The sequence below is a fragment of the Suillus fuscotomentosus genome (assembly GCF_016647785.1).
Source record: "Suillus fuscotomentosus strain FC203 chromosome Unknown F5891scaffold_25, whole genome shotgun sequence".
NCBI classification, from domain to species: domain Eukaryota; kingdom Fungi; phylum Basidiomycota; class Agaricomycetes; order Boletales; family Suillaceae; genus Suillus; species Suillus fuscotomentosus.
This window is the reverse complement of record NW_024539537.1, coordinates 343,052-355,234: the sequence shown is the minus strand read 5'-3', so window position 1 is coordinate 355,234 and position 12,183 is coordinate 343,052. Positions and strand designations below refer to the sequence as shown.

Sequence of the window (12,183 nt, the reverse complement as noted above, 5' to 3'; positions counted from 1 at the left end):
TTGTAGCGCTTTACCGTGTCAAGCAAGACTCGAGAGAAAATGCAATGGCACACCGGTTTAACTTGTCCGTTCTGTCGACGAACTCCAACTTGGCACTTGATATCGGTCGTAGTAATGCCTCATGACTTACGATACCGTCACAAGCCAGACAACTGATACCAGTTTCTTGAAGGATGACCGTTCCCCTGAGTTCGGTCTGGACTCTGGACTTGTCACTCACCACACGGACCTTTGATTCAGTCCGAGCCCAGGTCTGTCCATGATACGTGGCTCTTTATCTAAAGGCACGATCGCAGGCCCAGGAACTTGAAACCATGCGCGAGCCTGAGGAGCAACGAGAATTAATAGTTCATTGTTGATTCATTGGTTTCCTTCGAACAACTGAACAAGCAAACAAAACTGCTGATGCCATGCCAATGTTCTACATATAAACAATTTCATTCGTACACATCACTCTCATTCAACGAGCTCCAGAAGACGAACTTGAAGCTTTGGACTTGTCGCTTACGACCTCCCGAGTTGGGCTTAGTCATTTTGTCCGTGTCTATTACGTAGTTCTTTGTCTAATGGCACGATTGCAGCCCCGGAGACAACACCGAGAGAAGACCACGAGTTCATTAATTTCATGCAAACAAAAACTGCTGTGCTATATCCTACATACATCCAACTGAGTCATTCATCAAAAGCGTTGCGCAAATTATACTTCCACATCCTTTTCACATGAAATGCATCTTCTTGGCCAAATTAGCGTGTTTGTCCTTAAAATTTTTCCTCCAGCGTTCAAGGTCGAAAGCGTCGTCATGGCTAGAGATAGTAGCAGCGTCGAAACCCATGGCAGGGTTGAAATGGAACGCGCCACGCGCGCAGACGATCTGTTGAATGGTTATAGTTAGTTGTGGATGCTGGGCGTGACGGGATGGGATGGGATACTTGCATCGGCGTCTTTGGGCGAGAAAAAGAACGTGTCAGACGCATGCACTGTAGATGAATAGATATAACTCACAATAAACGGGAGCCGGAATAGAGACGGAACGCGTCGCACGCGCATAAGAATGGCACAACGTAAACGCGAGCTCCTGCAGGCTAAAGAAAGGTGAGCAAGTATTGTGACAAACGTTAGGCTGCGGACTTACTCGTCTGTGTTGTGCTTATACACGTCGTCCCTGAGCGTAATATAGTGACTCGGCCTGCTAGCTGTACACGCAATCAGCGGTCGGACAAGGTTGAGTAACTGTGATAAACTAACTTCCAAGGAGACCACCGTGCGATTGTAAGTAGAAGTCGCGCACTGCTGGATTTCCCACTCCCTGATCGGCAACAAATCCTGCGGGACAGTTACCAGACTTGTCCCCATCGTTCCTATGCATTCATAAATCGACCAGAAACGATGGTAACAACCGAGCGGCATACCTGTTCCTTGGGAAGAATCGGACATGGTGTCTTGAGGAAACACAGCGAATGAGCGACAAAAGCAGATGCATAGAATAGATTGCAGACTTACCGTTTACCTACGACGATGAACGTCAGTTCAGGTTTCGCGCCCTTTATGCCTTTGTCCCGCCAGATGTCATCGATCGCCCCTAGTAGACATGATGAAAACAAGAAATAGCTATCGTTGAACCAACTCACCTGTGATATCCTCGATCTCCTCTTGTCCCGTGAGCGCGTATTCTCCTTCGGAAAGGCCATCTCGGAAGAAAATGATGCGTATGGGTGCGGCCCTATTACGCTCGCCAAACTCGAAGATCGCACGCTTGTGATAGTTGAACCACGTGTACATATAACAGATGGAAAGAACTTACATATACTAATTTGCGTAATTCGTCAATTTTTTCTTGGCGGGGGTGTTGAACCGACATCATCGATTCGTACCGCGCAGCATACCGATCAAACGAATAAACGAGAGATGCCACAGAGGGCTGGTTGATCATGCCAGGTGCAGGATGCCCTACATCGGCACCTGGTGCAGGATGAACCAGCCTTCGATGAGTCTCCAAGGCCAAACAGGGACGGTACATACCCATAATCATGAACGGAGCGCTCATGAGCTTCTCCAACGCACCTGACCTTGGTAATGAATTGACGCCTCCAAGTTTGGCGTTGATCCTACCAAACAAGTCAGGGGTGCACATCGAGACAGAGAACAAAATTCGACGCACTTCATGCCTAGATTCGCACAGTACTGGTCGTTTGCTCTTTCGATCTTGTTCTCTCGCTAGACGGAGGAGATTATAATGGAGGTCGCAAACAACGCGACACGACTTACGACACACTGTGTTGGGAACTAGGCAAGATGTAAGCATCATTCGAATCACTCATGTAAGAACACATACACCAGCAATAACATCACCGAACGACTTGATAGCGTGATAAATATCCGTCGAGCTTGTCGGCAGGATGGCCAATACCATCTCCGGATCTTTGCCTATCCTGCTGCTGACGGCATTTTTAAGCGATCTCATGTCCTGCTTAACATAAGCACGTGTTAATGGATGAATCGATGTAGCACTTACGTTTACCACAGACGATGCACCAGCACAAGATTGGCTCGCCGCAGGTGGGGCTACATCTACCAGACAACGATCAGTAGCTAGAAATGAAATTCAACATCCCATTTACTCATTCCTAAGATAGACAAGGTTAGTTTGAGATACATAAAATAAACACTGATGGTACCAAGTTTCTTGCATGCGTTGAGCAAAGTGTTGACGAACCGATTGATCGTCTGATCGTTGACCCTTGAGTAATTAAGAATGCCCCAGGACGATAGACCCTTTGGTTCATGGAAGATCTGGTCAATGACATTCCATGACCCATTTCGGGGTTGCTGTAGGTCAAGAATCAAATCATTGCGCCCCATACATGCTGACATCCTGGACTTACCACCGGTCTACTAGCGGCAGCGTTGCCGTAATGGATTTTGGGTGTGGGGAGGACACGTCCAGTGACTAAGATAGGGTCGGGAGATACAGTGATCCCCGCATCTTGCAAGAAAGGCGAATTCTGATAATCCAGGGCCTGTACAAGCAGTCAATCAAACGCATGAAAAGATGGATGTGGCACTTACAGAGCGTTGGTCGGTCGTAATTGCGTTGCTGATACCAGCGCTGATGAGCGCCAGGCGTTCATCTGGTTTCTTGGAAGAAAACTTAACCATCATCGGTGAGAATTCGGGAGGGAGTTTTCGCGTGTAGCGTTGGTCGGGTGCGATAGCACACATTTCCGCTGGGATGACTTCATCCCGGTCCTTTGATCCAACCTGAATGCCGATGATGTTCGGATAATTTAGAGGACGACTCCAAGCTTTCTTGAAGTAGTCCTGCACTCGCGCTGAGAGAAGCGTTATGGATGTGATTCGTATGAAAACCTACCTTGACCGTCGTGTTCTCGAACTCAAAGTTTCCAGCGTTAGGAACCAATCCCCGAATCTTTTTGAGGCCCGGCCGGTGGGCGAGCGTGACGGAAACGCCCTTGAAGAAGTTCTTCAACTGGCGGAACTGAGGGGAATCTGGGCGGAGTTCCAGCGCACGGACGTCGTTCTGCTTGAGAACAGCAAGAGCGGCGGTCTGAAAGCTACCCTGCTTGAACCTGAGATTTACATGAGTGTTAACGTATGATAATTGAGAGACAGGCTCGCTTACATAACCGCTGTTGACACATCAATGTTTACCAGAACCTTTCCAATGGTAGGGCGCACACTCCTATTGTATGTTGGTCAAATGGGCGTCGCCACAGGGATCCCGAGCTTACTGGAAGTATCCGCGCCACAATTCTAAACCTCCGCCCAGGGTCTGTATCCCGGCGTCTTTGGTAAAAAACGCACGCGTGTTGTTCGGATATTTCCTTCGAAAAACAATGAGCATCGTTAACCGAATACCGATAAAAGGGAAACGCACAGATTCGGTGCCTGGCGAATGATCAGTTGCAGGACATTTATCGCTGTCAAGACCTGAGGAGTCTGCTTGGTCTGTTTGCCATCGATGAATGCTTGCAAACCGCTGTAATTCGGCAGTAAGCGGAGGTTGAAAAAAAAAACTCGCTCGATGGAAGCACACACCTAAAATCGATTGGGTCGGCAGCGACCTTCTTCAGATATACCTGTAGGATTCCGCGTGTCGGGGCAGAACCATCCGTTCGGGGTTTGTTGGACATGTTGACTTCGAACTTAACCAAAAGCAGATATTGATAAGTAGCTCCGAATCCAACACCTGACTCTTACGGTTTGAGAGTCCCCGCCAGACAAGGGAAGCTCGCGGGGACAGTACATAATAACGGCGCCGTCGAAGATACAGCGCGGCGTAAATAATTTGGGGTCGGTGTGGTTTTGAAGGCGCTCGAAGACCTCGGTCCTCCTTCGAGGGTTCTTCATATCCTTCCCGCTACCGGAGATCGCTATATTCGAGTGAGGTGCCGTCATTGGCCATCGGGTACAGATACAGATACTCACAAACTATATGAAGTTCAGCCGCTGTGTCATTGTAGTAAGAGTGAAACTCACCTTCGTACTGATAATATCGCGTCCTCGTGGGCAGCTTGGATATGACAAACGAATTTGTCAGAACCTGTTGGGGCACGCCTCTGCCTCGAGTAGACATTTGTGCGTAAGTGATTGTGAAGGTGATGAAAAAGAATTCGATTGAATTGACTGGAAACTGAGCGCAGGAAAGGGGGGTATATATACCTGTGGATTATCGATGATGATTTCGCCAGGAGTCCAGCATGTCAGCTCAATCCGACCGATATGGACGTGATCAGTGACATACTGATCAGATAAGTTGATTCCTGGGGTGCTCTGATGGGCCGCATTGCGATAACGTAGGATAACGTTCATCTTTTCCGTGACGATCGGTGGGGTCAGGGCCGTCAGGCAGCAAGCAGCTTCTGATCAGTACTCAAGGCGACTCAAGGGGGATATGAGCATACTCAAGCTTCTCAGGATCACGCATAATAGGAGCAGAGAAGCCTAGAATTAGGACGAAGAAAATTGATAAAGCGCAAAAGAACATGTCCAAAGTAGCAGATGATATGTAGAAGGGAATATGATAAAGAACCCGCTCCTGAGTATTGGGTCATCATACAATTCTTGCAGCCACGAGACATCACGAAGGCGTACAATCTCAGCGGCGTGACCCCACCCCAAGCTGATCACAACCCTCCTTCAGCAGCAAGGGCTCGACTGCTGTTGCTGAACAGATTGACCTGGTGTGACTGTTGACGATTTGGCACCACCAGCAGGCGTCGAGGTCGATCCCATTCTTTAAACAAGTCAAACAGGCTGCATAAGCGTTGGGTTATGAATTTCGCTTACCTATCCTTGATCTGTTTCGCCATCGTCAAAAATGATTGTTCAACATTTGTCGCATTCTTTGCAGACGTCTCCAGGAAAGGAATGTTAAGCTGATCGGCAAATTCCTGTGAAGGTGGTTAGAATATCCCCAAACAAAATATTCCAAGAAAATACTCGCCTTCGCCACACTGTACTCCACCACCTTCTTACTGGTGAGATCACTCTTATTCCCAACCAGTAGCTTATTGACGCCCTCAGAGGCGTACCTATCTATCTCCTGTAACCATTGCTTGACATTCGTAAAGGTGTCTTATTGTCGTTGGTAAGTGCTCAAGTCCGCGTTTCAGGCCAGCATTCTTACCGTTATCAGTAACGTCGTACACAACAATGATACCATGAGCGCCTCTATAGTACGAGGACGTTATGGTGCGGAATCGTTCCTGACCTTCTCACATCAGCCCACCATTGCACAGAAGCTAGCGCACGGACGTACCTGCAGTATCCCACTGTAACGCGTATACGAATGGTATGTAAGCAACAAATCAATGTAAAAATGAATCAAGCGACTTCGCGAAGCAATGCATGTTGACCGCACTGACGCACTCCAGTGCACGTAGCGGTAGCGTCTGGCTGCAGTACTCCAAAGGGGAGTCGTGAAAGATACCCAACTCACAATTTGCAACTTGACAGTCTTGCCTTCGAGTTCAATAGTGCGGATCTTAAAGTCAACACCAATAGTACTGATATAACTCTCAGTGTACGTGTCGTCTGCGAAACGGAGGAGAAGACAAGACTGTTGAATGACACGACGTCAGTGGATACTCGAAACTGGTGGCCGCAGTAGCGACGTACCTTTCCGACACCAGAGTCACCGATGAGGAGAAGCTTGAAAAGATAGTCGTATTCGCTGGTGTGCATGGTGAGCTCGAGTATGAGATGGACGGTGGCAACTAAGGGAGACGAGGCAAGAAAAGACTTGGGACAAGGTGAATTGGCGGTTGGTGCTGTGTGACGCGTGGTGCGTGAGGCGTGACTCTGACAACACACCGCCCGAGCACCGCCACTCTCACTGTTCCCTTCTCTACCTCACAACAATAAATGGAGATTTGGCAGGCCTTTGTCCGCCTCTCATCGACATCTCCCGAATTACTGCACATTTACCTGGGCAACGAGAAAAATGCTACTTGTTCCGGGAATCCCTTTTTGGCGCGTTCAGTATGTTTTGTCAGCGTGTTTGACGTCAAGGTTATTAAACCTTGAAAGCCCCTACGCGTAAACGCCTAGAGCATGATTGTAAATAACGCCCAGGAGGCATGGTTGTAGTCCTTGATGATGATCAGAATTTCTTCATTGTGGACTACCCGTTTAGTGAAGATGCGTATTTCGTCAGTTCTTCTAGTAACGTCACACGACATTGGCGTAGTCCATACTTATCACGATGCGGCCGACAGTATTAAATCATGACCGGTTACATTGACATAATGTTGGGCATGGCTTACGGTCATCATGGATTCCCACTGGGACTAGTTCAGGTCAGATTCCAATCCAGACCGATCAAATGGAATCAAATCGATTCCAGGGGGCTTGGAATCGTCAGTGACTGAGAAACTTCTTGGGCCTCTTCCAATCTAATCATCACGTTTACTCATCATCGACTGTTCTCTCGATATAGTGACCGTTATGAAGAGGTTAGACCATCGAAGTGGCACTTCCCAAAGGATGCAGCTCCGCTTACAACGTGGGCTCCATCAAGATCCATCCATCTTGCTTAGTGATGTTTCGGTGGCCAGTAGCCAAGAGTAGTGGGTCTCGTGTTCTCCCACCTGCGTAATTTAACTGATGGCCCCTTAGTGCGTATCTGATTCGTACCGAGTACGTGTGTTGGTGTTATCCTATTAGTCCCCTCTCATGCCGCCGATTGTAGCATTGGGGGACAAGAATTTTGGATCACATTTGATACCGGCTCCTCAGACCTCGTGAGCCTGCCGTTATCTTTTTACTACACTCAGAAAGCCAAATTATATCCCACAGTGGGTGGTTTCATCAGATTGTACAAATCCAGATTGTCAGGGCATCACGAGATATTCCTCCTCGTCATCTACCACCCTGACATTATCAAATCAGCCTTTCGAACTGACATATCTGGTGGGTTCAGTGCTGGGAACAGTAGGCACAGAGACCGTAACGCTCGGCCCGTATGAAATATCCTCCCAAACGTTTGGTGCGGTCCCCGTTTCATGCTTGTTGAAATACTAACGATCACCACGCAGCCTTGGCTAACCAGACGAGCGGGCTTGCTCTTTCTTACACAGGGAAACTCGGGTATCTTAGGCCTATCATTTCCACTCGTCGCTTCCATCCCCCTAACGTCTGGGACCCCCATCCTGGACAATCTATTCACTCATTTCGACGACCCACACCGGTTTTTTCGCGTTCAAATTAGGACGAAACGAGTCACAGGATATTTCGTATTCAGATTCATCGCTCACCATTGGGGAATTGGACTCCTCCTTGACAAATGATACGAGTCAGTTCGCATTCACGCCGGTCTTCGCATCGACTCCAGGACGAGTATGACTTCTGGAAGCTTCCGATTCAACAGATTACTATCAATGATCAGGTCCTTTCTCTCTCGCGTTCGCTGGTCCGCGGTGCACCGTCGCCGATTGCTGTGCTTGATACCGGGACGACTCTCATTTTAGGTCCGACTGCGGACGTCAACGCGTTCTGGTATGCTATAGGAACGGGTGGGTCCACGAGGTACGACCAGCAGACAGAAGCATGGCAAGTGAGGTGCGACAGGGCCGTAGACGTGCGCATCAAACTTGGCAATTCCGATACTGCAAAGGAATATCCACTCCATCCCGAGGATGTCAACTGGGCTGAAGTTGAGACGCAAGACGGCTGGTGTACCGGCGGAATACAGGCGAACAACGGAGTGAGAGTGCTCTCAAACCGAATCTTGATTGTGCTCTGACTTCAACCCACAGGTCGATTCTGGAGATTGGCTTCTCGGGGCTGTGTTCTTGAGGGTGCGTTCACGATTTTTCCTTCGATCATACCTCCCTAATACTCTTGTAGAACGTCTACGTCATACACCAGGGCAAAACGGCTTCCAATCCACCGATGATCGGGTTGTTGAACACGACAGACCCGGCCGCTGCTCTCGCAGAGTTCACATCATCTAGAGGACAAGACCCAGCTCCCCCGCCTTCCCTGCTACGCGCAGGTTCTTCAGCTACAGAATTGAGGGATACTCTCGCGACTTGTCTCGTATGCGGGATATGCGGATTTTTGATCGGAGCCATTGGAATTATGATCTACCGTCACCGACAGCGAAGGAGATCGCAAGGACAAGTCCATATATGATACAACTTGAGTAGATATCGTATCCAGCGTCCACATAATAGTACAACGACGCCTAGTATCGTACCTCGTCATCCTACAGGGTAACTCTCATGCAAAATAGTTAATGATCCATGACACGCTCGCCATCCGGGTCACTTCTGAGGTTGAACATACCCAGGCCCGTATCCAGCGCTCTGAGACGGCGCATACTGGCCCTGCACCTGCGGATGCTGATACCCCGGCTGAGCCACCTGAGGCTCCCACCTACCACACCAAAGAAACATCAACGACCCTCGCACATCAAAAAAAACTCCCTCACCCAGGCTGCACATGCACCTGCAGCTGACATATCCCGCACATCCAAACATGCTTCGAGTTTAGAGGAATGAGCGGGACGAAACAGAGCTCGAACCAGGTTCTGGACTTGGCGGAGAACATCGCAGCTGGGCTTTCGTTAGGGAGTGGAGCTGGGACGATCGTATGCGACGCACCGTTATGGCACCGAGGACATATTCTGGCTCCTTGGTTTCCTTCCGGCTTGATTTTTGTGGGGCAGCCGACTGTAATGGGTGGTATAAATGGCGGAGCGCGAGCACGGTAGACGAGAAATCCCACGAACATATGATTGGTAGACAAACTGTGGGGAAAGTTTCAGAAACTGGTCGGTAGAATGTGCATGTCCTGTCTTACAAAAGAAATCCATGGTGGTGTCGGCAGGGACGAACGAGAGTTAATGTTGGTGATGAGTGAGTTGTTGCGCAGTAGGGGTCCAAATGGGGCTTATAAAGCATGCAAATTGAAATTACAAGCAGCATCTTTGGCGAAGCTCATATACATACATACAGAACGGTGAGGGTTGTATATACATGAAACATCGTATTTCAAAAGGTTATCATACATCTTCAACGAATACAGACGTTGTTTATCGCATCGCATCACAGTTCTCATCAGTTAAGGCGCACTCAGCGAAATCTAGGGTGTCCGAGTCAGACAAGTGCGCCACAATATCGACCCGCTCACCTTCAAGAAATCTTCATAGTTGAGTTGAATCCAGCCGTCGTTGTCACGGTCCTCCCTGGATAGTCGTCAAAACTGCATGGCGTGGATGGATTTATCCAAGATCGTACCTTTGGAATGTTTCGGTCAAAGTCTTGACGGTCACGCACGCTCTCACGAAGCGGTCGAAAGTGATACCAGGAGGGGGCCCATACGCACTAGTCGCGCCAGATGCTATCGGACAATTTAGATTATTGGGTGCAAAAAGTGTGTGTGCGTACCGTATCGAATTTCTAGCGCTCGCAACAAAGGAGGAGATAGGCTGTAACCAAAGTTGCGAAGGGCTTCCGCAAGTTCACGTCCGTCGATAGAACCCGAATGGTCTCTGTCAAAGTGCTTGAAGACTCGTTGCCACTTCGGCGATATATTTCCATAAGCCAGCAAATTCTGGGCCAGATCGGCGTCAGTGATAGTTGAGAATTTCATATATGAAGTACCATTGAAGCCGATGGTTCCAGCTTCGATCAGTATCCTGCGGGAAGTTACATATGTTATTTTTTGCAGGGTGAGGTCATACGTACAAAGATGTTCATGAGCATCTTGACCGTATCGAGATCAAACTCTAAGCATGGTTTCAGCAATCAGTTAGAACGGGGTAAACGATAAAGAGGCTAGTCTGGGTATGAGCAGAATCGCTCAATGTCCTACCAGAGTTCGCATAAAACCATGATATCAACGAGAGGTGTACTCACTTGTCCAATTTCCTGATAAGTACGAGTTGTAGCACGACCATCATGCGCAAGATTGCAGTGCCACTTACCGTTTACCAGGGCATCTTGAAGTTCCGTGACGCTGAGAGCGCCCGATCGATCAGTATCGACAGCGCAGAACCACTGCCAGAGCTGAGGATCGGCGCCAGCTGGAAGACCCTGTTGTTGAGTGTACTGCCTTGGTTGGGAACTGGGGTATCGACCGATGTTTGACGGGTAGGCGTTGGGCGGATAGGCACCAGGAGGGTTTGACGTATAGTTACTGGGAGGGATTGATCCATAGGCATTGGGAGGGTTAGGGGTATAGTAAGACATGTGGGGCTAATGGATGGGGACAAGGAAGGAGTGGGATACAGCATCGTGACTGGCGTCACTGGGTGGCAGGTGGCTGTGCCGAGTGGCGGTCAAGACGCGCTCAACTTATGATTAATCGATTTTGTTCAACACAGCTGTCGAGGACGTTCTTACAAGGCGCGGACATCAATGCAGAACAGCATAATATACGAATAAATTGATGTTGGATGGCTCAAAAGAGTGATATTTACCGCGGAGGTCCGAGAGTTCCGACATGTGACGAAGAACAGCCCGTTTAGGTTTGTGTCGATGGTGATTCGACCATAGTGGCCACGGCAGGAGAGAGAATGATTCTCCCGTGAAGGTTCTAGCTTGGCAGCGAAGGTTATGCGTCCGCAAGTGCCAAGTTGGTCTAGGTCGTGCCACTTATCAGGGACATTGATGGGCAGGATAACGAGTATCGTACGCAGGAAGCAAGGAGGCGCACATGGTGCTGCCAAGTGACTTACGTTTTGTTCGTACGAGGATGCGCTCACATAGTATTTGCAGAAATAAAGCGAGACAACCGGAATGATGATGACAGCGGGGATCTTCGGACAGCAAGGAACAGTCCGGTGTAGAGAATAAAAGCATTGAGGAGTCTGCGGCTTCCCTCCGGAAGAACTTCTATTTGTTTTTATCGCAAAAAGAGAGAACAATGAAAGCTGTGCGGCAGACGATTGTAGCCGCATCCCGGATCCGAGGTTGTGGTAGGTCAAGTCGACTTGCCACTGGCCTTGGTGGCTGGTGTTCGGAGATAGGTGTCCGCATGTCGTAATGCCTTCACGTCCCCGTCAAGGCTTTATCCCCTCCCGACCCTGGAAAAGCGTGCATTCGTACTCAACACGAGGACAAGGAGCTCATAATCAACGTGCGGCGGGATGACATCACTCATACTAGTACTACATGGGGTACAAGAAGCTTGATACGTATCCGCACTGTTCCTTTGTTGGAGGAATGGAAGTTCTTTCTGCGGGATTAATGTGTCGTCTCACCGTTGCCGGCCGCCACATGGCTAGATAAAACAGTAATTGGGATACGTACCATCAATCGCCAAGCGCTAATAGAAAAAAAAAGTTTGAAGCTTGTAACACGATGCAGGCCGTTGCAAGTCGACTTGATTGTGGAGAGGTCGCCCCTTCTTTGATCGGAGCCTACATTGCTTCTAGCAAGGGCGTCAGTGTCAATGTCATTCAATTGAATTATATTCTAAAATGAGATGCGCACACAAATGAAACTATAGCTATATCCATCATATCTCCTCAGATCTTCTCATCACGTACTCATTAGAACCACCGATTTACATTCTCATGCATAATGATAATACATCTACTTGTCTATGATAATGAATACTGAAAACGTCACTAGCGGGTATAAACAAATTTCTAATACATCCAGTGATAAAGCGGTAATATAATGGCTATGAAATGAACGTGAAGATGATGGACG

General features: G+C 48.6%; 5 protein-coding genes across 5 annotated transcripts; 1 reads left to right on the top strand and 4 right to left on the bottom strand.

Annotated features, from left to right (window-relative positions):
• Positions 1-597: 597 nt before the first annotated feature.
• Positions 598-4,629, bottom strand: F5891DRAFT_1031939 (ribonuclease H-like domain-containing protein). The gene is made up of 22 exons (XM_041361638.1): positions 4,499-4,629; positions 4,220-4,392; positions 4,058-4,164; positions 3,897-3,998; positions 3,751-3,843; positions 3,372-3,636; positions 3,068-3,319; positions 2,884-3,018; positions 2,677-2,827; positions 2,514-2,569; positions 2,334-2,465; positions 2,267-2,284; positions 2,160-2,215; positions 2,021-2,106; positions 1,803-1,960; positions 1,630-1,753; positions 1,502-1,580; positions 1,411-1,440; positions 1,247-1,359; positions 1,134-1,194; positions 972-1,083; positions 598-872 (listed from the first exon to the last, which is right to left on the bottom strand). The coding sequence occupies exons 1-22, from the start codon at positions 4,593-4,595 to the stop codon at positions 717-719; spliced, it is 2,556 nt and encodes an 851-aa protein (XP_041226374.1). The 5' UTR covers positions 4,596-4,629; the 3' UTR covers positions 598-716.
• Positions 4,630-4,948: 319 nt separating this feature from the next.
• F5891DRAFT_1031935 (P-loop containing nucleoside triphosphate hydrolase protein) lies at positions 4,949-6,344 on the bottom strand. Its single transcript, XM_041361637.1, has 8 exons — positions 6,140-6,344; positions 5,961-6,080; positions 5,781-5,793; positions 5,649-5,732; positions 5,466-5,596; positions 5,309-5,412; positions 5,114-5,255; positions 4,949-5,057 (listed from the first exon to the last, which is right to left on the bottom strand). Exons 1-7 carry the CDS (start codon positions 6,203-6,205, stop codon positions 5,159-5,161), a joined length of 615 nt encoding a protein of 204 aa, XP_041226373.1. The 5' UTR covers positions 6,206-6,344; the 3' UTR covers positions 4,949-5,057; positions 5,114-5,158.
• A 717-nt stretch (positions 6,345-7,061) lies between these two features.
• Positions 7,062-8,756, top strand: F5891DRAFT_1128383 (aspartic peptidase domain-containing protein; the record flags this gene model as incomplete). Its single annotated transcript, XM_041364272.1, is given in 9 exon segments — positions 7,062-7,089; positions 7,187-7,263; positions 7,319-7,513; positions 7,600-7,719; positions 7,748-7,834; positions 7,854-8,225; positions 8,278-8,319; positions 8,369-8,516; positions 8,713-8,756. The coding sequence occupies 9 exon segments, from the start codon at positions 7,062-7,064 to the stop codon at positions 8,754-8,756; spliced, it is 1,113 nt and encodes a 370-aa protein (XP_041226372.1).
• F5891DRAFT_288179 (uncharacterized protein) lies at positions 8,722-9,569 on the bottom strand. The gene is made up of 5 exons (XM_041371216.1): positions 9,326-9,569; positions 9,255-9,272; positions 9,127-9,195; positions 8,955-9,078; positions 8,722-8,899 (listed from the first exon to the last, which is right to left on the bottom strand). The coding sequence occupies exons 1-5, from the start codon at positions 9,336-9,338 to the stop codon at positions 8,788-8,790; spliced, it is 336 nt and encodes a 111-aa protein (XP_041226371.1). The 5' UTR covers positions 9,339-9,569; the 3' UTR covers positions 8,722-8,787.
• On the bottom strand, positions 9,399-11,107 carry F5891DRAFT_1031916 (EF-hand). Its single transcript, XM_041361636.1, is given in 8 exon segments — positions 9,399-9,607; positions 9,656-9,710; positions 9,763-9,865; positions 9,913-10,027; positions 10,047-10,078; positions 10,129-10,149; positions 10,209-10,253; positions 10,452-11,107. 8 exon segments carry the CDS (start codon positions 10,714-10,716, stop codon positions 9,587-9,589), a joined length of 657 nt encoding a protein of 218 aa, XP_041226370.1. The 5' UTR covers positions 10,717-11,107; the 3' UTR covers positions 9,399-9,586.
• Positions 11,108-12,183: the final 1,076 nt, after the last annotated feature.

Excerpts from the sequence above, each read along its gene's own strand:
- F5891DRAFT_1031916 (XM_041361636.1), bottom strand. The coding sequence starts at position 10,716 with ATGTCTTACTATACCCCTAACCCTCCCAATGCCTATGGATCAATCCCT. Across the intron at positions 10,254-10,451 it reads TCAAGATGCCCTGGTAAACG|AGTTTGATCTCGATACGGTC; the intron begins GTAAGTGGCACT and ends AACCATGCTTAG. Across the intron at positions 9,608-9,655 it reads ACTATGAAGATTTCTTGAAG|ATTTCGCTGAGTGCGCCTTA; the intron begins GTGAGCGGGTCG and ends CGGACACCCTAG.
- F5891DRAFT_1031939 (XM_041361638.1), bottom strand. The coding sequence starts at position 4,595 with ATGTCTACTCGAGGCAGAGGCGTGCCCCAACAGGTTCTGACAAATTCG. Across the intron at positions 3,637-3,750 it reads TTGTGGCGCGGATACTTCCA|CGAGCCTGTCTCTCAATTAT; the intron begins GTAAGCTCGGGA and ends CGGTTATGTAAG. Across the intron at positions 3,019-3,067 it reads TTACGACCGACCAACGCTCT|GCCCTGGATTATCAGAATTC; the intron begins GTAAGTGCCACA and ends CTGCTTGTACAG.
- F5891DRAFT_288179 (XM_041371216.1), bottom strand. Across the intron at positions 9,079-9,126 it reads ATGTCCTCGGTGCCATAACG|CTGCGATGTTCTCCGCCAAG; the intron begins GTGCGTCGCATA and ends ACGAAAGCCCAG. Across the intron at positions 8,900-8,954 it reads CAGGTGCATGTGCAGCCTGG|GTGGGAGCCTCAGGTGGCTC; the intron begins GTGAGGGAGTTT and ends TTGGTGTGGTAG.
- F5891DRAFT_1031935 (XM_041361637.1), bottom strand. The coding sequence starts at position 6,205 with ATGCACACCAGCGAATACGACTATCTTTTCAAGCTTCTCCTCATCGGT. Across the intron at positions 6,081-6,139 it reads GTGACTCTGGTGTCGGAAAG|TCTTGTCTTCTCCTCCGTTT; the intron begins GTACGTCGCTAC and ends GTCATTCAACAG. Across the intron at positions 5,413-5,465 it reads TGGAGTACAGTGTGGCGAAG|GAATTTGCCGATCAGCTTAA; the intron begins GCGAGTATTTTC and ends CCACCTTCACAG.